At 36.6% G+C, this 24,673-nt stretch overlaps 1 protein-coding gene and 4 non-coding genes across 5 annotated transcripts; 4 read left to right on the plus strand and 1 right to left on the minus strand.

The window, feature by feature from the left end:
- The first annotated feature begins 3,332 nt into the window (after positions 1 to 3,332).
- Positions 3,333 to 4,264, plus strand: LOC149957711 (uncharacterized). Its single transcript, XM_090164884.1, has 2 exons — positions 3,333 to 3,467; positions 3,539 to 4,264. The coding sequence occupies exons 1-2, from the start codon at positions 3,443 to 3,445 to the stop codon at positions 4,123 to 4,125; spliced, it is 612 nt and encodes a 203-aa protein (XP_090021010.1). The 5' UTR covers positions 3,333 to 3,442; the 3' UTR covers positions 4,126 to 4,264.
- Positions 4,265 to 7,452: 3,188 nt separating this feature from the next.
- Positions 7,453 to 7,616, plus strand: LOC149957712 (U1 spliceosomal RNA). The gene has a single exon (XR_016479447.1). It is a non-coding gene; the product is annotated as a U1 spliceosomal RNA (small nuclear RNA).
- Positions 7,617 to 11,852: 4,236 nt separating this feature from the next.
- On the plus strand, positions 11,853 to 12,016 carry LOC149957713 (U1 spliceosomal RNA). The gene has a single exon (XR_016479638.1). It is a non-coding gene; the product is annotated as a U1 spliceosomal RNA (small nuclear RNA).
- A 1,292-nt stretch (positions 12,017 to 13,308) lies between these two features.
- On the plus strand, positions 13,309 to 13,472 carry LOC149957714 (U1 spliceosomal RNA). Its single transcript, XR_016479481.1, has one exon. It is a non-coding gene; the product is annotated as a U1 spliceosomal RNA (small nuclear RNA).
- Positions 13,473 to 15,082: 1,610 nt separating this feature from the next.
- LOC149957715 (U1 spliceosomal RNA) lies at positions 15,083 to 15,246 on the minus strand. The gene has a single exon (XR_016479492.1). It is a non-coding gene; the product is annotated as a U1 spliceosomal RNA (small nuclear RNA).
- Between the last annotated feature and the right edge of the window lie 9,427 nt (positions 15,247 to 24,673).

Consider the following 24,673-nt stretch of genomic DNA (forward strand, 5'->3'; position numbering starts at 1 on the left):
AACCGTTCACCTAAGCCTAGCTAATTTGTCTTAAATTTTAACCAGCTTGACTTGCACTTTGCATTAAATTTGAGTTTGACGTTGCTGCTGGAGGAAAAATGGTTTAAACAAGTAAAATGTATGCCAATTTTTCTATTACTCTTAATTGTGAAAAAATAACCCCAACTAGACTTAAAATTTTATTTAGTGTAGCTGGCTTTTTCATTTTAGGGCTCGCTGCTAGTGATAAAATGGATTTACACGAGCAAAATATTTCAATTCACTCTGATTGAGTAAATCCGTTGGTTCACATTACAGTTTGGAAGGAAGAAAAGGCAAAAAAACTTCAAGATCTAATCACAATGAAAATCATCCTTAGTATATTGGTCTAGATTTCTTCTCATTCTACATCTATTATTCACGAGCAATAATTTATTTCTAGCGGCCGTTAAACGATCAAAATGCGCTGCCAATTCTACAATTGCTGAAATTGAACTAATAATTAAAGACTGGTCACACCATTGCCTAGCAGGAAGTAAAAAAGAAAAACCTAAATAATTATAATATTTAAATAACTTTCACAATGATTTTGGAAGCAAAGAACTTTTTAAATAAAACCTTGATCAAAGGAAATTTTAAATCTTATAAGTGGTGTATTTAATAAATCTTTTGATATCTTTCGTCATCATGCCTAGCTCCAATCATAATATTAAAAATGGTTAATTTCACTTAATTCTAAATCTTATTAATTTTATTAGTTATGTTAATGTGATGATTCTTGCATTTACACCAATTATTTATTTATAGCTAATAATTGGTTTTAATGCAAGAATCGTCATTTTATTTAAATTTATTTATTTATTTATAAATTATAGTCATTAATAAATTTTTATCCTTTATAAAATAAAAATATATTTATATGGATATTTAAGGAAAATTTAAAAATCCCCAAGACCTCTAACGTACATAATATGGACATTATAAATATCTATAAGATATCTTTAGAATATATATTGGATATCCCTAGGATATATTATATCCTGGTCATATCCTAAATATGTTATTTTTTTAATCCCTGAGATATCCCTACAACATCCCCTGGATATTCAATATCCAGGGGAAATTCCCTGCATCTCCAAAACCATGACATCTGGATATCTATGGAATATCCATGTGACGTAAAACCTGGATATTTGGATATCTCACAGACATCATAATGTCCAAAGGTAACGTGCCATGGATATCCGATGGAGCTATATGTGTTTGCTGGGTATTAAACCGTTACATAATAACCGCTTTGAAAACATGTAATACATGTGGACGATAAAATTTCGTTGTCTACATGGTCATTCTTATTATTCTTATTGACATATGAGTAATAATAAATCTTTAGAAATTAAGATTGCTTAATTTTATGGCCGCGGATAGTAGTACCAACAATGAACCTAAAGCATAGGCGAAGTTGGCCAGCATTGGAATTCGGATATAAACAACGATTTCTGTTTAGTAGTGTTTTCTATATATTAAAATAAATATTTATAACCTTCTTAAACGTAAAAATATTTCTTGTTTTGATGTAAATGTCCCATTTCTGTTTAACTGTATTGTATATTTCGCGTAGCTATGAGAAAACCGGGGAAAACACCCTGGAAGTGTTGAGTAAATATAGTCCGAGGAGCGATGGTGTGGTTTTTATATTTTTTTCTGTATAAACTTACTTTTTTATCCAGTTATTCTAAACAACCTTTAGGCCACCTTGTTTATTTCACGCCTCGAAAACAAGACGTTGCGTACGAAAAGCGTTCACAAGTTTCTCGCTGATAGCCTTCCACTCTATGTGAGCGAATTACTCTATGCTTTAGAATAATATAGTTTAAAAGACTTGTTCATAAATTGCTACGCAGACTTGGGCCTAAACCTAATTTCTTGAGTAGGTTGTACCACTACTTAGCCTACATTTACTCTAATCACTCCGGCTTAGAAGATAATGGCGAGGATACCGGAGAAAGATTGCGGCTGAGCGGAGACCGTATAAGACGTTGGTGACGTCATTTTACGGAAGTGATTTGTGTCCCATGAAACCTAACTGACTTGAAGCTAGTGTTGACTCTAAAGACGGCGATTTCGGTGTTTATACGTACAGCACCAATTTCTAGGTTTATCTGGCGAAATCAATTACTCATTTACTCTTAATCAGTGGCGTAGCCAGAAATTCTTCAAAGGGGGGGGGGGGGTCAAAATATGTAAAATACCTGAGAGGAGTCGAGAAAGGGGGGGAATTTTTGTCTAGCCAAAGTTACGACCAGTTGGGGGATTTGGACACGAAAACCCTCCCCATGTCTACGCCACTGCTCTTAATTCTTTAGAAAACACTTAATCTATACCTTGGATCGATCAATTCAATCTGCAACTACTCTTGCTAAGTTTAAAAAGATTCTTAAAGCCCAAATAAGTTTGAATCTCTTTAAATGCTGTTTTTATTCATTTGCCTAATCTTGACTATTTTTTAACATTGTTCACTTTATTTGTTCTTTGCATTTTTTTAAATTAATTATCTTGTATCACTGTTTTTAATATAATAACCAGGGCTTACAAGTCACCTGTTTATTTAGCCCTTATGCTAATTATGTATTTGCTCAAGAAATCTGCTACAAAAAAAAATAAACTAAAGTCATAAGACGCCTAACGTGTTAAATGCGGGATAAGGAGAGCTGAATAAAAAGCTTAAATCGACGGCACTGAATTACCCTTTTTAAGTAGTCCTCGTCATAGATTGGAAATCTCAGCCAATGCATTAGGTCGGAAATACTGCTGACAACCACCTCTATTACCATAGAAATCTCGTAGGTAACTAGAATACTGCCGTGTAACTGGCAAATGGGCCAAACGCCGTGGCAGACGATAGCCAGATCTCAGCCAATCAGAGCTCAAAGAGTGGTTCTGCCAAGAATTTAATGTCACCAGAGAGAATGACGTCACCTATCTCCCGATATAGTAGCGGATCCAAGGAGGATTATTATCCTCCTTGGCGGAACCACTCTACGGCCTCTCATTGGCTGAAGGTTCAAGGCGAACTGGCGTCAAGCTCGGCCGTAGGCGGCAGCATTCTAGTTACCTATGAGATTTCTATGTCTATTACTACTACACTAGGCCTGCCACTTGGTTACGTAGAGTCACGTAGCGTCCAACGCGAGAAGTTCATCAAATGCAGGATTTTGTTTGCTAAACCAACAATTTGCTATTATAAAACACAAAGCCAACGAAAATCCAGTAGATTAAAGTCGCGACATGTGTGAACTGGAAAGGCCTTAATTTAGTCTAAAATATTTATCAAATGAATAAAAGATTTTTTTTGCGATACCATTTCTAGGGCAAATGTGTCACTATAGTCTGAATATATATACACTGAGATACACTTTAAACTAACAGTCATTCTTCACGAAGCAGCAGGCGACTGCGTAAGATGAACGAGTCCAAGAAAATGAAAAGTAAGAACCACGGAGATATTTTATAAAATCTAAATTTTCTATTTATTTCTTTATTTTAAAAATACTAACAGCCGAGCAAATCACGCGAATAGCGAATCAAAATTTCCAACAAATTGATAAAAATCTCGAAGACGTACGGCGAAATTTAGCAACGGTGGAACGAATTCAGGGTAAAATAATTCGTAATTTCGACGTGATTAAGAAGATGATTCTTAACAGAATGGAAGTCTACATCAATTCGCTGGAAGGTGCCCAAAATCCGTTCGACGTTTTCGCTCGAGTAGGATTTTTTTTCCAATCGCTAAGTCCGTATTTTCAAGAGCTGCGTCACGATTTCGCGGACGCCAGTCAATTCAGCCAAATCGTGGGGCAAAACTTGCGAATCTCGCGGCGAGATTTTGACATCGTTAACCAAAGTTGGCGAAACCACTTTCAAGGTGACGCGGGACTGGTGGCGGAATGGGACAAGACTGTAGTCGAATTTCTGAGAAGCACGATACAGTCGGCGATGGACGCCAATCAAGCTCAGGATGCGAAACTGTATCGAGAGAAACGAGATTTCGAATACGTTGTCGAACTGTCTACTTCATTGGCACGAAAGATATCCGATGTATTGGAGCTGGTTGGACACGCTGCCAATTTGAACGTACAGTTGTGATTTCACGTGTGTACACAAAATTTGTAATTAATATAGTATTATCTATTTTTATTTGTCGCGGGGCTGTCTAAACGCCAATCAAGTATTTGTAATCTCCGACAAACAATAAACACATTATCTCTACAAAGATGTTACCAAGAGGTAGAACCATTTAGTAAATTTTCAAATCCCGTTTGCGGAAGCGCGGTACATTTAATAAATTGGTAACAGTTTCCTTCAGAATACGATTGGATGTATACCAGAGTTGAGCATTTTTTTCCAACGTTTCAAAAAGTCTGAAATTGGCAAAGAAGACGTTACTATGAAGGCCGAAGCTATTTGGGCCTACATTTTTGGCCCCTTTAGTCTGGGTGCTAAAGGGGCCGAAAATGTCGGCCCAAATAGCCACTTCGTACTAGGAACAATATGGATTTTAGTGAAACGGAAGGTAAGGTTACCAAGGAAGATGAGAAACCAACAAGCTATTTAAATATACAATTGGTTTTTTAGAAACTGCAAATTTTCAAAACCTACCCCACTAACTAGCTACTACAATACCTTTTTGGAAAACTCCTTTAACTATAATATTAGTCAAAATCCAGTCGGTACTGGTCGTATTAGCAGACGAATTTTCAATTTATTTCCTACTGCCATTAAGGATAGGAGTCACAGACAATTCTGAAATTTTTTGTAAATATAGTACGCTTTCACCTCTTTAATTCGAAAGTATCTGGCCGGAGTAATGCTCCTTATTTTGTTTGGCTACTCAAGGAAGCGTTTCTTTATGAGAGCAGCGTCGCACAGTTAGTGGATTTTGGCTACGTTGCCGTGGATTTAAGCATTAAATTGAGAATAGTACCGCTAGAATTACATAGACGCGTTCGGGAGTCATGGTTTCGCAAAACTAATCCTGAAAATGTAGAGTCAGCGCAGTCAATTCGATCATAATATGGTGGCGCCATCTAACAATTTCAAAGTACATTAGTACAATACTAAAATTTGTATAGGATATAGTTTACGCCGCTAACAGCCGATGGCGAAACCGACAATTGATAGTGTTCTCAATTTTTAAATATTTGTTTCGCGGAAAGCCAATTGAAACTAATTCTAGCGGTACTATTCCCAATGGATTTAGGTAAGTCGAGGCACGTTGCCGTGGATTTAGGCAATTTAAAATGATTAATGATGAAGTGCTTCATAATTAAAATGTTAATTACTTCAATTAATGCTGGTTTTAGTGCTTTTCGGTACGAAATTATTTTTACATATATCTTATCTGGAGGCTTTCAGCGTGAAAATTTCAAAATGTTATCGTGCTTACAAAAGTTTGATGCAGTAGCAACCACGAATAATAAATTTTAATGGTTTAAATCATACTAATGACGTAAGTGCCTATTTTAGGGACTTTTTGAAATGTTTGATGCAGTGGGTAATACGACCAATAAATAAACGTTTTTAGACGATACAATAGCGATAACTTATGAATAATCGATAGTTTTATGTAGTTTTCTTCAGGAAAGTCTCTATTTAAGAGAAAAAATGCGTTTCCTTTTCCACCATCTAATGGGACCAGGGGTAAAATAGGGGATTTGAATGGGGAAAGAATTATATTTTAAATTATTTCAACGAATGCTGGGTTTAGTGGTTTTCGGTATGAAATTATTATTACATAAATGTAATAATAATATAAATTTATATTATTTGGTGGATTTCAGCGTGACAATTTCAAAATGTTATCGTGCTAGCAAAACGAAATACATTGTAATTTTATAATATAATAATATAATATTCGGGGTAACATCGTTTTCAGCACATTTAAAACTATAAATTGTGCGAATGAAATGGAATTTCATCTCATAATGACCTTCAGAAAGTACAAAAAAGGGTCAGTATTTGGGTAGCCTATTTAGATATTTTAAAAGCCAAAATCAATGTCGCAGTTATGGCCAATTTGGAGAACCATCTCTGCGAAATAGAAAATGAATTGATCAATTATCATAATTAAACTTTATGAATAATGTTGATACATCCAGACTTTCAACCTATTATTCTAGAAAACAGATCATGGTAGGGATGTGGAAAGGTTTTAAATTGATGATCTTGAATATTCGCTTTAAAATATGTGCAAAACGTATTTTCATCGGCCTTTTTCAACGCAAATCTTTAAGATTCCTACACTTAAAAAGCCACAGTTTTCCTATATACTTCGTTGTATACGTCCTTTCCATCTGGTGGCATATTTTAACAACAAAACCATTCGTTGGCAGCCGTGGGATTCGACCCGACGCCTCCGCAGAGACTGATGCCTTAAGCCAGCGTTTTAGACCGTTCGGCCACACTACCCCGATCAAATTTCGTAATCAGCAATAATTTCAGATTTTTTTTCTTATTAACTATATATTATTATTAGTTCTTTTATTGCATAACAGAGGAGGAAGACCCTTCACATTAAGACAGCGCAGAATATAATAATTATAAACAGTTTGAACAGGAACAAAACCACGTGAGGCAGGTACAAGGAAAAAAATAAAAAGTTAAATATGAAACTAGTTATGATTGATATTAAACCTTTAATATACTCGAAATATATATCGAGTTCCTAAGTATGTGTAACATTAAAAAATAAAAGTAAATAAATAAAAGGACCAACTTTAAAACTTGATTAATAACTAAACATTTTTATTATCAACTGCTCATTTCTATATCAATGTGATTTGTACTAATTAGATACTGTTACGATTGTTATTTACATTAAGACTTGGTTTTTAGGTTTATTTATATATGGTTAAACACGTAGGCAGGATCCCACTAATGCTAATTCCAGCCTATTATATAATATAATATAATGCGATGCGATGTATAAAAAATTTAATAAATTATACAACAAACTACAGTCCCTTGCTGTAAAATTTCAAATTTAACACAGCTTTTAAGATATAGGAGCGCAGATAATCATTCATTTACCGATAGCGCTTACCCCCATGTTAATTTTCCATTCAAAAGCTGAAAGTCCCCTTCGGATTTCAAGTCAGACGACTTATCTATTAGGTCACGTGGGCGATAAGAAACTTCCTCCTTTATTTATACTTGGTTCTTGCCAAATCCTTTGGGGCCGATGATTCACACATTAAAAATCTTACACAAAATTCGACTAAGCCAAAGCGGAGTAAAAACGCTCTTGCATATTTTACCAAGGGGACCTTTATCATGTACTGCGCTATACAGTAAAGTCATCTGATATTTCAAAACAAGGCTTACACATATAAAATATCGCGAAACAGAAAGGTCACGTAGGGCAGCCGAGTTTACTTTTCTCATTAAAAATAACCCAATTAATTATTATTTATCATACTTACCTGGCGTCGCTGCGGCCTTGATCTATGAGGAGACGGGCTTGGACGAGAATCCATCATTGCACCGCGATGGGTTTGACTCCAACTTTCTTTTGCAAATTGCATTGGATGGGGCGTATAATTTATGGTAGCGGGGTCCTGCGTACGCGCTCGACCCCAAATTATCTAAATACAAAATAAAACTGACGGTTAAAAAGTCCAGCTGATAGAGCCAAGGATCCAAGATTCCTAGAAAAAAGCTACGCTTACAATTAGGTTGGTTCATAAAGCCCCTTTTCAAACGAGAAAATATAAAAACTCGCGAAGGAGAGAAAAGGGGAAGGACATCGACTTATTCCCCGAAAGAAACATCACTGGATGCCAGACAACAAGTCGTCCCTGTTCCTTTTTTACAGGCAGGGGGGATTCCTTTACAATCAAAGACTATATAAAGCTTCGCTTACATAGACTGGCCTGTGCTACGGAGCATAGGTTGATCGTTTTTTTTATGTTATCAAAGCCACCAAGTAGTGGCGAATTGAACTTTTACAATAAAACATTCTGGCTCCATCTCGTGACGAAATTATCGTCCAGTTCTCGCCTCCTTGCCGCTTAGATCATTGGCCTAAAAGCCATGTGCGCGTTTAATTTTTCTTTGTGCAGTTTCGGTGTTTTTGAAAGTTTTTTTGAATTTATTTATTTATTTATTTAAATAAATGAAAATAATGAATCGTGTTAAAAGAAGCTCTTTTTGTGCGTTTTTAAAATGCGGAAACACGCGAAAGAAAAACAAAGGATTTTCGTTTTTTAGCTTTCCTAAAGATAAACAAAGGTGAGCTTATATTTCCTGAATTCTATTGTTTTAAAAGTAAATTAAAATTTATATTTCTGTATTCATTTTTAGATGTGATCTTTGGGTTTCTAATACAGGTCGTAATGACTTAAAAGACATACCTCCCGACGTTTTATATAAGTCTTTTATTGTTTGTGGAAAACACTTTGAAAATTGGTGTTTTATGAACCAGGCCAAAAATACATTGGTTTGGAATGCGACACCAACATTAAAAATGGGTCAATTAAATTCTCAATCTGAGAATTTGACAGGTAATTTTAAAGATTTATACAGAAATAATTACGATGACCTAATTAAATTTCACTTTATCGATTCTTTCACTACTTAAAATAAAACATTGGAAATGGAAGTTACCCCAATTGTAGAAACCGCAGTTCCTACTGAAACAACAAAATCCATTAATTTAACCGGTAATAATTAAAGACATTAACTCGACATGAATTTTGGACTAATTTAATTTTTGTAGCTTTAGTGGATGAAATTTTTAACATCAACAAAGCTACAGGATATTTCTTACATTCCAAAAAGCGTGATTTCTTCAACACCATTACAGGATTTAACAGGTGACTTTGTTAAATTTAAAGAGATAAAATTAAACAATCAACTAATTTCCTAAATCTATTGCAGGCCAAGTGAGCCAATTTAACAACAATGTTTCAACAAATAATATCAATAAGAAAGGTAAAAGAAGTTTAGATAAAGATTTATTGACGGTATATTCACCACCAAATCGACTGAAGTTGGATGAGTCAAATAAAGAAACTGGCTTCTATAAATTAAATGGTTCGTCAACACAGCACTATATCAATTCTTATTATTAACATGATAAATCACTACCCTTAGGTAAAGAGTGTGACACCAAATATAAAATGCACTTGTACCAATGTCTAGTTCACGAGTATTTATTCTTAAATGGCCTTACTACTACAGCAAAATGCTTGATGGATGAGGATCATGTAAAACAGAGTTCTTAATTTCATCTTTACCCCTTACTGAACTAATTAAAATTTATGTTATGCCAGGAATATGATTTATGGATAAAACTTGATCTAATGGATTTTCGTCCAGCTACGCTTGTGGATATAATTGAACATTATTTAGAATATAACCAGTTTTCGACACTGAAAAAACTGTACAAGACGGCGGAAACTCTAATGTTATATAAAATTTTATTAAAAAATAATATAATAATTAATTTAATGTTATCTAGTTTTGAGAAAGCCAAGAATTCCAATTCGAAGAAGACAAAAGGTTATCCAATTAAATGAGAGCTCAAACACCAAAACAGGTACAGGCCAAATATTTAAAAAATATATATTATTTTTTTAATAATATTAATTAATATATTATTAATTTTATATTTGAGTATGCCATGCTTTCATTTACCCACCGCTAGACTAGTTTTAAAATAAATAACTTGCTAATACCTTATTTAAAAATATATTTAAGGTGCTGTCGAAAATGAAAATGGAGTTGTTTTAACCGAAGCAGAGGACACTAATTTTAAATCTCCATCTGCAACTATTGTCACAGCTGGTAGGTATTTTAAAAATTGATAAGTTTTTAAATGCATAATTTAATAATACTTAATTTTAGGTAAACCCTCTACTCTGAGTACTAGATCAAACGACACACCGAGGAAAATTAAATTAAGAAAATCTACATTATTAAGTAGAAACAGGAAAAGGATTGTACATTTAAAATCGAAATTACCAAAAAGTAGAGCTGAGAAAATTCATATGTTAACTTCAGCCACAAAAGATTTTTTAACTGATAACCAAAGAGAGTTTTTCCTATCACAACTATTAAACAACAACCGTTATGGACAAACAAATGTCTTTATCAGTCTTCTACCAAAGCCCTAAAACATATAAACATTTAGGTAAAATCTTTGCTCTTCCAAACCCAAGAACACTAAGAAAGTGGCTAGAAGATATCACTATTAAACCAGTGTTCAATTAAAATATCTTTGAAGCGGTGAAAAAGAAAATGGAAAATATTTCAACTAGGAATAAAAACTGCGTCCTTCTTCTTGACGAAATATCTCTTATGGCTGGACTCTCCTATGACCAATCAAAAGACCAGGTTGAAGGTTTCCTGGATAATGGTGGTGGAGACAGAAAAAAAGTCTTGGCCAACGAGGCATTTGTCATAATGCTACATGGTATATTTCAGCCATGGAAGCAAGTTTTATGTTTTTCATTTGCTCGAGGCACTATGAATTCTGAGAAAATGGAAAATTTTATTAAAGAAAGCCTTACAAGGCTACAAGGAATTGATTTGAATGTCCGAGCCATTATTTGCGATCAAGGACCCACTAATCGAAGACTTTTCAACCGGTTAAAACTTACTGAAGATCAAACTATCGTACGTTCAAATCATATAACGTCAGCCTAAGATATGAGGATTTAAATGCATTTGGTCGGACTGAACGTTCACGCACCCCCATCCCTCCTCTCAATATCTCTCGTTTCAACATCCCAACCCGCTAATTTACAAAAATAATGTCCTTCGAAACGAGTAGCAATCTCGAATGGAATAATTCCTTCGCAACGAAATTCCTGGAGTTTTGGCCTTAACGGCGCTTATTTAGAGATTACACAAATTAGTTCAAAATTTTTACGCTTAGAGGCGTTGAAGCTTTGTTTCACGCCGAAATGTGTGCACGACGATTCCGAACAAACCATGTTATTAATATGGCAAGAAAGTTATAGAAATAAAATACCAATCCCTGTTTTAATTTGGTATTTTCCAAATAACCAGAAGGTCGATTATTTTGTTTTAAATATGAATGATTTTCTAAATGGAATTTTCATACAATCAATGAGATAGCATTATGTAACTGCCGGTTGAACATTTATTTGGAATTTGCACGATCTTTCTTCTGAATTAAGTTTGATGCCCTTTACGCAAGCACGTAGATATAGAAAGTCTAAGGGGGGGGACGGGTTATAACACAACCAGATGAAATCGCGAGCGCGAAATTTTTTGTTAGCAATAACGCATATTTAAAGTACTGGCTAGACTCGGGACGAGTGACAATGACATTTCCGCACGTGTATCAAACGAAGTTTTTTAATACATTTGCGAGAAAATGATAATAAGACCAAGAACAAAATTGATATTGTTTTGCAAAATTTAATTTCGCAAGAAAGGAATCGAGTCCTAAGGGGGGGTTTGAATCTCCTAACCCCCCCCCCCTTATATACGTCCTTGCCTTTACGCTTTCCTACATAGCACTGCTTTCCACCTCTCGTCCGCCATAACTTATTCTTCCCATTACGCGTAGTATTCGCCCGGTCCTTGCCATTTCTTGAGATGATGATAAGGGGTTGAAATGAGAATAACCAAATTAACCTACGGTTATAAACTTTAATTTGTTCTTGATATTGTTCGTCAATTTTTTAAATGTAGCCTTTATTATGCACTATGGTCTTCGTCGAAGACGTTTGCTAGTTAGAAATATTAATCCAATATACAGTAAATCCAGAAAAGAAGACGTCACACAGAGCATCGGCGTTTACTTTTCTCAATATATATGTTTCAATAAAATAAAAACTTGTATACTTACTTTGCGTCGCTGCGGCCCTGATCCGTGAGGGGGCGAGCTTGGACGAGAACCTGTCACTGCACCGCGATGGGTTTGACTCTAACTTTCTATTGCAAATTGCATTGGATGGGGCGTATAATTTATGGTAACGGGGTCCTGCGTACGCGCTCGACCCCGAAATATTCATATACAAAATTAAACTGACGGTATACAAATACAGCAGATAGGTCCCAAAACCCCACAATTGTAAGAATAAGTGATTTGTTCAAATTATTAGTTAGTCTGTTTATTGCGTTATCATTCGTGAAACATGACTCCTTAGAATGCTATGCTATTTATCCCTATACATTTTCTAGCTATTTCTCTGAACTCAATTCCAATTTTTGCGTCTAAAACCGCCGGTTCTAAAGGGGCACATCGTCCAGGGCGCAGAGCGTCGCTGATGAGAGGATTTTTTTCTATAAGCCGAGTGACTGCCATTATCTCAGGTATTACTATACCTGAAATCCCTAAAACCAATCATTTCAACCAGGATGAGCATTCCCAATTAATTTATTCAAATACCCCGCTGTATTAAAAATAAACAGTTGTAGTGGGTTTAGAGTTATTGAAAGCCATACTTCAGTATTATAATTATTTTATTTTTTATCAGAAGAAAATAGGGGGAAGTACGCTTCTAGTCAGCTTTGGAAAGGCGTCACTTTTCACGAATTTTCGCGCCAAAACGGTTTGGCGGGAAATCGCGGATGAATACATCGTTTAAAAAGTCATTTTTCTTAAATTGAACAATTGTGACATATTGCCCTTCTCATTCTCTGCTATTTGAGCTAAGGCGTATTTGCTTTCGTCGATTATAGCCGTGTTGAATCAAAACAAAAGTAGGACTACTTTTTCAGTTTGGTTTATTATGCGTAAAAAGGCGTTTTCGTGGGTCACACGACGACTTCTACGGCTCAAAGCTACAGATACGTACTTCCCCTATTTTCTTCTGTTTTTATTTAACGTGAGGCACGTATTTTTTAATGGAATTCAAATTGTTATTTTTTCAGATTTCATATGTAAGGATAACATATTTAAAACTTAAATTTTCGTATTTCCCGACTTCAAATCTTTAAAATGACCTCGAACTCGACTATTTTAACGCCATGGGTTACAGCGAAAACAGGTCACCAGAGCCACCTAATAACTGGTGAATCTGAGACCGACGTAAATGTTTGCCGTTAGAAGCCCGTCGAAATTGGTGCTTGAAATGGGAATTACCAAAGGTGAGAAACTTTAATTGTTTTTTTTTCCACATTCATCATCATTCTTTGAGAGCAGCCTTTAGTATGCACTATTGTACATAGCAATAGCATTTGCTAGTAAGAAAAATCAATCTAACATACATAAATTCGAGAAAATGAGACGATGTGTAGGGCATCTGCATTAACTTTTCTTAATATAAATGGCCCCATAAAATCACAGTGATCATACTTACCTGGCGTCGCTGCGGTCTCGATCTATGAGGAGGCGGGCTTGGACGAGAGCCCATCATTGCACCACGATGGGTTTGAATCTAACTATCTCTTGCAAATTGCATTGGATGGGGCGTATAATTTATGGTAGCGGGGTCCTGCGTACGCGCTCAACCCCAAACAATTAAATGTAAAAATTAAACTGACAGTTAGGAAGTGTAGCATAATTGAGGTATATGTATTAATTACGGAAAACTCATGAGGCGATTTGGATTTAATTAAAATTTATTTAACAAAATGAAAATTAAAAACGTGATGTGTGAATCAACGTCCGACACTCCGTTTCGGGTCCTACGAGATCCTTTGTCAAGTGTGAATTTACCGGTCTTTTTCCTTTGGAAACTTAAAAAAAGATAAACAACGATTTCTTGTTTTCGATGTTTTACAATTTAAAACGGAACAATATACCCCAGGCATACTAAACTATTTAAAAACCTTGTAAAACTAGTATTAAAAATCTGGAAAGTTTTTGCGTCTCTTTTAAATCTAACATCTAACCGCGCGCGGTGTGAGACCGGAGCCACTGGTGGCGCCATCGCACTTACGGTAGTAGTGGACATTATTGAAAAAAAAAGTTAGTACGCTTTTTTGAAAGAGAGACGCCTCTCATAATCTTTACACTTTTTTTAATTTTTGTCTTCTATTTATGAAGAGAGCCTATTACTACCTGTTAGCTTGTTATTGTGATTTTGTGTATTCGCTTGTTAGTGAAACTTTAATGAGAAGTAAAACTCATGAGGACTATATGATTGCTAGCCACAAAATGGTCCTCAGTGAAAAGTTAAAAACAATTTTTGAGTTAATAGAACCATTTATTTGCGACAAAAGTTTTGCCTTAAATTATTTTTCCAAGACTTTTTCCAAAAATTAATGGTTGTTTTAAAAATAGGCGTGGCAGAATCGGTGTTGAAGTCTTTGAAAAAGAAAGCGAAAGAAGAAAAATTCGCAAAGATTTAGATTTACCTTTAAATGAAATACAAATGATTAATGATAATGTAGAACCAAAAAATAATCTCAGAGCTTTACATTATGTTGCGGGCTTTGTCTTACAAAGGCTATGCGAAAACAATGCCCCCTAATGTCATTAAAACCCTATTAAAAGACAAAAACTGTGGACTCGCGCTCTTGATAGAGGGAAGTTATTAATTGCCAATGACAAGTGATTTGAACTATTCAATATAATGAAAGACAACAATATTAAAGAAATTGCAATGAAGGCAATTTTAGTGGAACTAATTACAGATTGGCAACTCTTTACAAATGAAGGAGAGAAGCAATGGTTTAAAAAGTTATCGACGTGTTCCTAAACACACGGGGAAAGGTCCTAGTCAAAGATTGTAAAGAACATTACCAATTTGAAAATAAAGAATCGATAAAGATAAAATTTGAATTAAGAAAAACCTTGAAAGAGCAAAATCAAACAATCTATTAAGGAAAATTCGCCAGGGAAGAAAGTACAAAAAAGTTCAATTACCAAAAATTTTTAACCTACAACTAGTTCTAATCATACATCAAACTCAAAAAAATGTGTAACTACACCTAGTTTTGATGACACCGGAACAGCAGAAGAGAAAACGGTAAACCAATTGACCAATCACAGAAACCGGAAATAGTTCAGTTAACCCATTTCCACCTTGAATACTAGGGACTAGATAAAGCTACAGCTTCCATTCCTGGAGGTCTATATTCCATGATTTATGTTAAACACTTGATTTTTGAAATATTTCTTTGGGGTCGAGCGCGCACGCAGGACCCCACTACCATAAATTATACGCCCCATCCAATGCAATTTGCTAAAGATAGTTAGAGTCAAACCCAACGCGGTGCAATGATGGGTTCTCGTCCAAGCCCGCCTCCTCATAGATGGAGGCCGCAGCGACGCCAGGTAAGTATGATCACTAAGATTTTATTGGGCTATTTATATGAAGAAAAGTTAATGCAGATTCCTTACGCATCGTCTTATTTTCTCGAATTTATGTATGTTATATTAAATTTTCTTACTAGCAAATGCTATTGCTATGTACAGTAGTGCATACTAAAGGCTGCCCTCAAAGAATGATGATGAATGTGAAAATAACAATAAGGGTTTCTCACCTTTGGTAATTCCCATTTCAAGCACCAGTTTTCGCGTCATCGGATTCAGGAATGCCCAGGACAGGGCGAATACTACTTTTGAGAAGAACACGTAATGGTGGACGAGAGGGGAAAGTAGTGCGATGTAGAAAGACGTAAAACGGCTGGGTAACCCACTTCGAATCAGAAAAAAAAACATAACAAAATCGTCTATCGGCTTTAAAGCATTATCTGGAACAATGTTTCAGTGAGACCCTTGGTCAACGTCGAATCTTGCTGAATTCATTTCTTCGGCCATTGCTAATATTGTAAAACGCCTGAGTTCAAATCACCAAAATTTCAACGTGCCCAATTATTTGCATTTTGTGTTTTCGTAATATATTAGCATTTTCCTACATGAATCAATATAATTATAAATCAAACGATTAAGTTAAGCGACTGCAATTAATGTTCGCTACATTCTTAGCTTGAGGTAACATCATTACTTCTTTAAGAAAAGAAAAAACCGGCTTTTCGTTCGTGACGTAGAAACCTGAAACGATAAAATTCCGTTGTGCGTTACTGGACGCAGCCGTGATGTACGTTAATAATTAGCCAGAGATCATTAGCCACACTGTTAAAAATAAAGGTCTTATTTTAGACGTCTAAAGTGCTTAAAACATTTTCCAATATTTAAGACCATTCAGGTTTTTAACATAGAACATATTTAAATCTTCTGCTCCCCAAATTCGGTCCTTTTGTGGAGTGTTTAAGTACTTATTTTACACTCTTTTATCCATTATACTTCATAAACAGTAAGAAGTTAATCCCTTTTAACTTTATTTTCAGTCCTTCATAGGCCCTTATTTAATACTTTTTTATTATTATTTACTACGACTCCCTAGATTAACCATTAGCATGGCCAGATTAGGCTGGTTTTCGCTAGGGGTAATAGTCGTTGAACGAAGGGAGTTGATGAACACACAGCAAGAATTTGTTGGTGCCGATATTTGCGGGTTATCATAGTTTGACGCCGTAATCAATATCCCCTATATTTAAATCTGTTATCAAATTTTTAAAGACTTAACCTTAGTTAAATATTCCTGGTGATTGGAATTTCTTCGCATTATGTTATTTTAAAGAAAATATTAAAAAATAAATAACGTAGAATTCAAATACTAGTCTCGAAATTGGTCCATATAATTTTTTTCTTCGTTTCAGGGAATTAAATGGGTAGTCAAAAGGATTAAATGTTAGAACATAACTTTTTGATACCTTTACCACCAGGACTGGAAAAAGTTTATTCTTAGGGCTCGTTCCCTTTCAATACCCAAAAAGGTATTGTTTTCAACATGAAAGAGTAAAATGGGTCTAAAATAATTGATTAGACCTTTTTCAGTAACCGAATGGTTTGAAATAAATTAAAAGTCCAATTTTGGTCGTTTTATAAACCTTTATTTTTAACAGTGCATGATTGAAAAGAACCACTTGGCGGGTGACGGACTAACAGCGCCGAAGCTAGGGCTCAGGGCTGGATTAACCAATAGGCCGAATAGGCCTGGGCCTAGGGCACCAAGCCTACAAGGGGCACCAAGAGGGTTCGAAAAAAATAACGGACAAAACTTGAATCATTTGCTTTTCACTAAATATTTTCAGGAGTAATTTTAGTTAATGCGTCCACCCTTATGAACCAAAAACGTTTGATTGTCACATGCTCTGACGGACTGCCGTTTAGCCCCTGATGACATACTAAATCTGGCAGCAAAATGAATTTTCCTTCCATTTCTCAATTATAAATAGAGGAAGCGCGTAACTCGCTTCGCTCGCTATTCAAAGGGGGCACCAAAATTAACTTGGGCCTAGGGCCCCATAAAGTCTTAATCCGGCCCTGCTAGGTTGCCATTTTCTCTAGCTACGGCCCTGCGGACTAATAAGAGATTTGAAAAGTAACACTTTCTTCTACTCGTGATCTCTCAAAATGGAATGAGTCAATCCTCTTGGCGTTGAACATTTGACGACATTTGGTCCAAGACTTATAGGTCCAAAACACTTATAGGTCTAAAATTTAGAGGTCTGCGCCTCTCCTTTACCAAAATTTATAGGTCTGTAATGCGTTCCCTCTTTTAACCCCCAATAGAACGAAGGCCCTCTAACACTTTTTTTACGGTAGGGTGTGTCAATCATCGCGGCGGGATACTTTTGAAATAAAGAGACGGTGAATAAAAGCTAAGATTATTTATTTACCAAATGGTCTTTTTAAATAAAATTTGATAGGCCTTGCAAACAATGTAGTATATTTCTTCTCGAGATCGCAAATTTTGTTTAAATCATTCAAATTAATAGTATGATATTAAAGAACCGTTTAATATCAATCCAAATATTTATTTCGTTTTAACAATAAAGGCTCGAGTAATTTTCCTACATTATAAATAATCCGTTGAAAATGCGCCTTGTTTATAATATCATAATTTCTTCGATCTTCTGGCTGTATGTATAACGTGACGTCGGTCGTATCAAAGCGTACTTTTTTCGATTTCTGAAAGGGCATGTTTTACGAATAATTCCATGAGATCGTCAAGCGTGCTTCTTTTAACTTTAACGTTAAGGGGGAAGTCTGAGGTAAGTTCAGAAAAACATGGTTTTTTCTTGAACTAGTTACAGAACAATTAAAACTGATAAAAATAAACGGTTTGCGGCGTTTTGAAGTAAAAGGTTTGAAGTATTTCAGGAATCAATTTCATAAAGCTAATATTAAAAATGAATTAATTACAAATGACTAAACGTAACTTTATTTTTGTCACAATAACTCAAATACTGCTGGTCGGATTACTATGGTTAAACCTTCGAAAAGAAGAGAAATCAACAGGGTATTTACTGAATCTTTATCAAAGTTGTCATATAAATTATACTATTAAAAAGTAATGTTTTTCCGTAACCCCACCGCTTTTTCGTGGTTTATATCGAAAGATCAAAGATGTCGCTACCGTTAAATATTCTGAAAATATAGGTCTTTCGAAGACTTCGAAGTTCATGTCGTCAATCACCTATACTATATACTGGAGGCGCTGATAAATTTTGCCGGTTTCTTTTATTTACGTGAGAAGTTAAGTTGTGATTTAATTATTAAATCATGATAGGAAAATTAAGCGATGCATTTTTAAATAATTATTGCAGTGATTAAACCACAGCTATAAAACTTTTACCTTAATTGAAATTATTTAGCTATTTCTATTTATGATGATTATAAGAATAAATTAAAATCTATTAAAACGATTTTATTGAATATTATCGGAAAATACATTTTTTTATATCATATAACTGTTAGTTTTATTTAAACTTTCCGATGAAAGAAAGGATAAAAAGTGATATTTACATAATAATAAAATAATAATCAGCTTGGCTAATACCCAAGGCACCACCTTAGGCCTAAGTCATCGTTGGGTGGTACCACTGGTATATCTCTATTGGTTTGATCAACTCCGCCGCGACGATACTGCTTACAAGAGCGGCGCTGTTTCTGTTTAGAGTCCATGATACCAAATGATTTTGACGTCACGTTGATCATCGGAGACTCAGCGGAAACATCGGCTGAGCGAGATGGTTTTTCCGTTGCTCATCGGTGTCGTGACGTCATTCGACAAAGTTAAAGGAGGGGTAGCAGACGATATTTTGTTCGTTAAGTCAGCGAACACTTATAAATCGTACAACAACTTTTAGATTTTTGTGACGTAGTGTTGAGTAAAGGAACTCAACGATAACTCAACGGTTTTTCTCCGTTGATAGTTGTTGAACGCAGCCCAGAATTAGATTCGAGGAAGTTATCATAGAGCCATAGAGCCCACGGTGGGCGCATTTGACTTACCAGAGAGATAGCGGAAGACTAGGCGGGATGACACTTTTGGCCTCCCTATCACGGGAGTAAGACCGAGTTCGGTACCTGGTGGAAATTTATCGAAACACGGGATGTAACCGCTGAAACGTCTGTGCGATCTATTATGGATATTAACAGCTTAGAAAGTGAGACAGATCCATCTAGGAATATGAATTTCCAACCTCTGAGGATGCATCAACTCAATAAAGTTATTATTTGATTAGAAAATCTAAAAGGAAAAATAAGTCTGTAACATGTAATTTCGATAAAAAATTGGCAAATAGTAACCAAAAACGGCAAATAATACTAAGCCTTCACGAAGTTTAAATCGGTTTCTTAAACCGGAAATTACAGAGAAAAACTATTCAAAAGCTAACAAATTTACCAATTTTGACATCAAAACGAAGAGTTTATCCACCCTTACAGAATCAGTGGTAGTTGGGTCATTAGCGAAATTATGAAACGTTACACTTGGGGGGGGGGGGGGGGGTCCAAAATCTAAGCTACGGCCATCTAAGTAAGTCTTCGAATTCCAGTTTATTTTTCTCAGTTGTTAGTTCGCCATCTTGTGAGGGATTTTTGTATGTTAGATCATAGGAAATGGGTAAAACTCATCATCGTTGTTATGGCTAATTGTCAAGGGGGAAAAAGTATCAGGAAAAGAAGAATATGTAAGGTTTTTTAAAATACCAGCCGTTATAAAAACCATAGTGTACAAACGGAAGAATTGTCTGCTAAAAGACAAAGCGTCTGGTTGGGAAAGTTAAAGATTTGAACCAAGTGAAAATATGTTCAAGACATTTTTAATCATATTCTTCAAAAATTATAATTTTTGGTCCTAGTAATACATATATATATATATATATTGTAGGTACACCCTCAAAGCTATATGATGAAACCCATCAAGATTGTGTACCAAACTTGAATTTGGGTTATAAACTCAATCAATCATCCAACGATGTTGCGGATAGGCATGCAAAACTTCAGAGGCACAATAAATGAATGAATCATTTTCAATGCGTAACACCGGTTTCTTCCAAACAAAAGCTATCATTATGTAATCCAAATGCCGTATCAACACCCATTGTGCGTGTGCTTCAAATGGAGGACTCTCTTACAAGTTACGTAGTAAGGCACCTTTGCTTATAAACTCCCTAGTAGGTTCAATTATCCGATTTTTGTTAGATCATAACACCATTTCAAAATCTACATCTACATTCTCAGAAGAAGCTACACATTGTTAAATTTCCCAAGAAGTTGGTATTTCTCCTTTCTCTGATGAAGTTGGAGATTCGTTAATTTTGGGAAGCTGTTAATTTCCGATGAAGGCATAGGTTCATTAGCCTCCACAAAAAACTACCGTAGTTCAGTTCCCAAAGGTAAAAATTTTAAATCAGCATTGGCACGTAAACATTTTCTAGTTCTATAGATAAAAGCACCCAAATAGGACCAGAATATGTTGAAATTAGTACACAAACTTAATTAGACCGAAATTATTAATAAAACAAATACAGAAATGGTACACAGCTACTACGCAAGCGGGGCCATGATTAGCGGAAGGTTCCTCTCAGACTATAATCAGGGTTTGCGAAAGGTTTGAGCTAGAATATGCAGAAATTAAAAAAAAGAATCTTCCGAAGAAGTTTCGAAACTTATGGTCAAATTAGAAGAAGCCAATAGTTTTCTTAACTCTTGTAGTGAAAACATAAAGCAATTGGTATCCCAGCTTGGCCCACTAGAAGACGAGTTAGACCAACATAAATACACTGAATTTTATTTTAGAGGGGATAGAGGTAATTTAAAAGTAAAGTAGTTAACTGGTCTTGAGAAATTGGAAGTTTTACTGGTTAAAGAAGAAGTTTCACCATACGTATTTCAAAATTCAAAGTTGACCAATTTTCAGCAACTCGTTTTAACGATCATGAAGCTAAGACTAGCTCTAACAAACAAAGATTTAGTTTTTAAAAAGGAAAATAGAACACTGCAATAACTGTCTCAACTCAGGGCACCGTACCCAATATCTGTTTAATGACAATATTAAGCAATTATACGGCCAAGCAGAGGGACTTAACATACTGTTTAAGTTTATTTTTTTTTCTGGTTACCTCGATTTTTTTACAGTCCTTTTTATTTCGTGCCCCCCATATGGGTGGGGGACAAGAAATATGCGTTTACTCTTTAGTGGTACACGTTGATGGTTAGCTTGTAGTGCCTGTAAAGGCGGGAAAGAACCGTTCGACATTGTAGAGAGGTCTACGGGTAACCTCTCTGAAAGAGAATTGGCGGAGAAAACTGGAAATCAGTCACCTCGTAGTGGTCGCAAAGGCGCGCTTACCACTCCAAATCCCGAAGAGTAGTATCGGTTAAACTATAAAAAAGTTGTGCGGAGAAAACGGAGAAACATAAAATGCTAATAATAAGGTTAGCTGGTAGTGCTCGTAAAGGCTCGAGGAAGGTGAATTTTCTGTTGGAAATCGTAGAGAGTCCGACGAAGTAACCTCTCTGAATGAAAAGATGTGAAGAAAAAGAAAATGAAAAACAGTTACCTAGTAGTGTCGCACTTACAGGTTCAAATCACACAGAGCGGTATCGGCTAACTTGAATTAGACGGCTCGTCCAATGAAATATGTACAAACACTGGGATAGCGTGTTGAAAGGCCTGATGTGGAACTTTCTTATCGAAGTCGTGTATGGCCAGAAGTAATAAAAAAGTGTGGCACTTACTTATCGAAGCCGTGTTTGGCCAGAAGTAATAAATGAGTGTGGCACTTACTTATCGAATCCGTGTATGGTCAGAAGTAATAAATAAGTGTGGCACTTTCTTATCGAAGCCGTGTTTGATCAGAAGTAAAAAAAGAGTGTGGCACATTCTTATCAAAGCCGTGTATGGTCAGAAGTAATAAATAAGTGTGGCACTTTCTTATCGAAGTTGTGTATGGCCAGAAGTAATATTTCACTCAAATTTAAAGTTTATTACCAATTCATGACTTTCTGCTACCTACTTAACGGGAATAATTGCCAGAAATAATCATATCACCTTCTTGACGAACTTGTATACCTATCACATGAACCCAAACCTTAATGTTTGTTGAGGAGGGTTCTTTACATATGAACTCAGGCAATGAGAGTCGGTGCGAAGATAATAAAATATTTATTTACAATGAAAGATTAATAGCATTCTGGTCGGTCGATACGTGAGAATGCGCGTTGGAATTATGTCCCGTATATATATATATATATATATATGTATCAGGTAAAAAACTACGGTGGTCTGATTAGATAACAACGGAACATTTACTAAAAAACTTATCACTAGCTTTCTCTTTTTATTTGTGCCGTCGCGTTCCCTGGTCATAATCCCAAAAAATATATGGGCTTCTTGTGACGTGTTGACCTGCGTGGCTCCAGGACTGTCTGGTCGTGAGCGCTGATTTTAGACGCAGCGGCTGCGGTCTTGGTAACGCCATCTTGATCGGTCGGCGATGTTGGATCAGAACCTATGATGGAGTTTCCGTTGTTTATGCGCGTCTGGAGTCTTGGTACAGCGAGGACGAGACTTTGCGCTGGGTTCATCGGTAGTGCGGTGCTCGGGGCCTGCGTGTTTGACTGGATCCGCTTGGATGCGATTTCGGTTTCGGTTGCGTCTGATTGTGGGGTTCGTTTGTGGAACGCAAATCGCATCTGGTTTCTGTGCCGTCGTATGGTGGTTCCTATGTCTGTCTGTATTTCGTACATCACTTTCCCCAGACGTTTGGTTATGTGACCAGGCATCCGCTTGTCTCCTCTTGAAAAATTTCTGGCGTATACCCGTTGTACGCAGTTTCCTGTGGCCATGAAGAGTATCGTCGCGTGCAGTAGCGGCGCTAAGGTTTTTTCACAGGTGGGCTAATTATTTTGTGGCCCCTAAGAATTTGGTGGCCCTTACAACATTAGTGGCCCCTAATAAATTTTCCAGGAAGCGAGAAGAGCATGGTCGTTTTATTGTTGCGGCTCTCGTCGCGTTTACTGGACCCCCTATGACCTTGTATCCGACTTGGAGGGGACACTTGCATGCCCGGGGTATTTCCCTAAATTCCCTTTCTTTTCTTTCTATTGTCCATTCAACTTTCTTTCAATTTCTGCTCCCTTCCTCCCGAATCTATCTGTTTATCTGGTTGATTTTGAAAGTTTTTTTTTCCAGAAAAACCTTTCTTAGCAATAAAACCAATTTCTAGAGATAAAGAAAATTCATAAATTCAAATATGTGGCCCTTTTAATAAAAATATGTGGCCCCTTTCAGAAATGCAGGGGGGCTAAAGCCCACTTCAGCCCACCCTTAGCGCCGCTACTGGTCGCGTGGGCATGGGCGCGCTAAGCCTGCAGGTTTCACATGACTGCGACGCTGCTTGTAACTCTCCGTCGATGCCGGGCCACCAGACTTTCCTAATTCCTTCATAGAGCGGAGTCCTTGGTGTGTGCTGTGTAGCTCGCTTATCATGTCTGCGCGCAATGCCTCGGGAACTATGACTTTGTTTCCCATGAAGAGAACGTCGTCGAGAATGGATATATCGGTGATCCTCCTTTCGTACGCCTTCAAGCATGGTGACATCGGTTTGTTGTTTGATGGCCAGCCGTGCTTCGTGTACCTCATGACGGTGGCTAAAATGGGGTCGTCCTTGGTTGCTTGTGCGGTCGCCTTGGCGTTAATTGGTCCGTTTTTTTTAGCTCGTAACAGTAGTACCATTTCTGCTGGCGCCGGTGGGTCGGCTTCTGTAGTTCTTATTGGTAAACGACTTAGGGCGTCAGCGTTGCCGTCTTGTGCTTCATCTTGTAGTCGTATGCCGACAACATCAGTGCCCAGCGTTGTAAGCGGGCTGCGGCCGTGGCCGGTACTGGCCTCTCCTCGGCGAAAATAGTGATAAGTGGTTTATGATCGGTGACTAGGGTGAATTGTTTTCCCAGCAGGTAATCCCTGAAGCGAGTGATGCCGAAGATAATTGATAACGCCTCTCGGTCAATATGTGCGTAATTTCGTTCGGCTGACGTCAACGTCCTTGATGCGAACGCAATGGGCCTTTCCTCGCCGTCAATAATGTGAGATATAACTGCGCCCAGTCCAACCGGCGATGCGTCGCATGCGAGTAGGAACTCTTTCGATGGATCGAAAAGTACCAGTAGATTGGAGGATTGAATTGCGTCCTTCGCAAGCTTGAAGGTGGATTGATGAACTCGCGGCCAGGACCACGGTGTGGTTTTGTTCAATAACGCATACAGTGGCTTAAGTAAAGTTGCGGAGTTCATCAACGTTGTTGGGTTCGGGCGCTTCTCTGATGGCACTGAGTTTTTGTTGTTGAGGGTGTAACCCGGCGGCGTCAAGACGATAAAAAAACTGGCATTTATTACGATTTGATTTAAGTC

Source organism: Leiobunum rupestre, chromosome 2, assembly GCF_980474605.1.
Source record: "Leiobunum rupestre chromosome 2, qqLeiRupe1.1.hap1, whole genome shotgun sequence".
Taxonomy (NCBI): domain Eukaryota; kingdom Metazoa; phylum Arthropoda; class Arachnida; order Opiliones; family Sclerosomatidae; genus Leiobunum; species Leiobunum rupestre.

What these genes read in the sequence shown, in the direction of transcription:
- LOC149957711 (XM_090164884.1), top strand. Translation starts at nt 3,443, where the DNA reads ATGAACGAGTCCAAGAAAATGAAAA. An exon ending in CGAGTCCAAGAAAATGAAAA is followed by an intron (nt 3,468 to 3,538) that starts GTAAGAACCACG and finishes AAATACTAACAG; the next exon opens with CCGAGCAAATCACGCGAATA.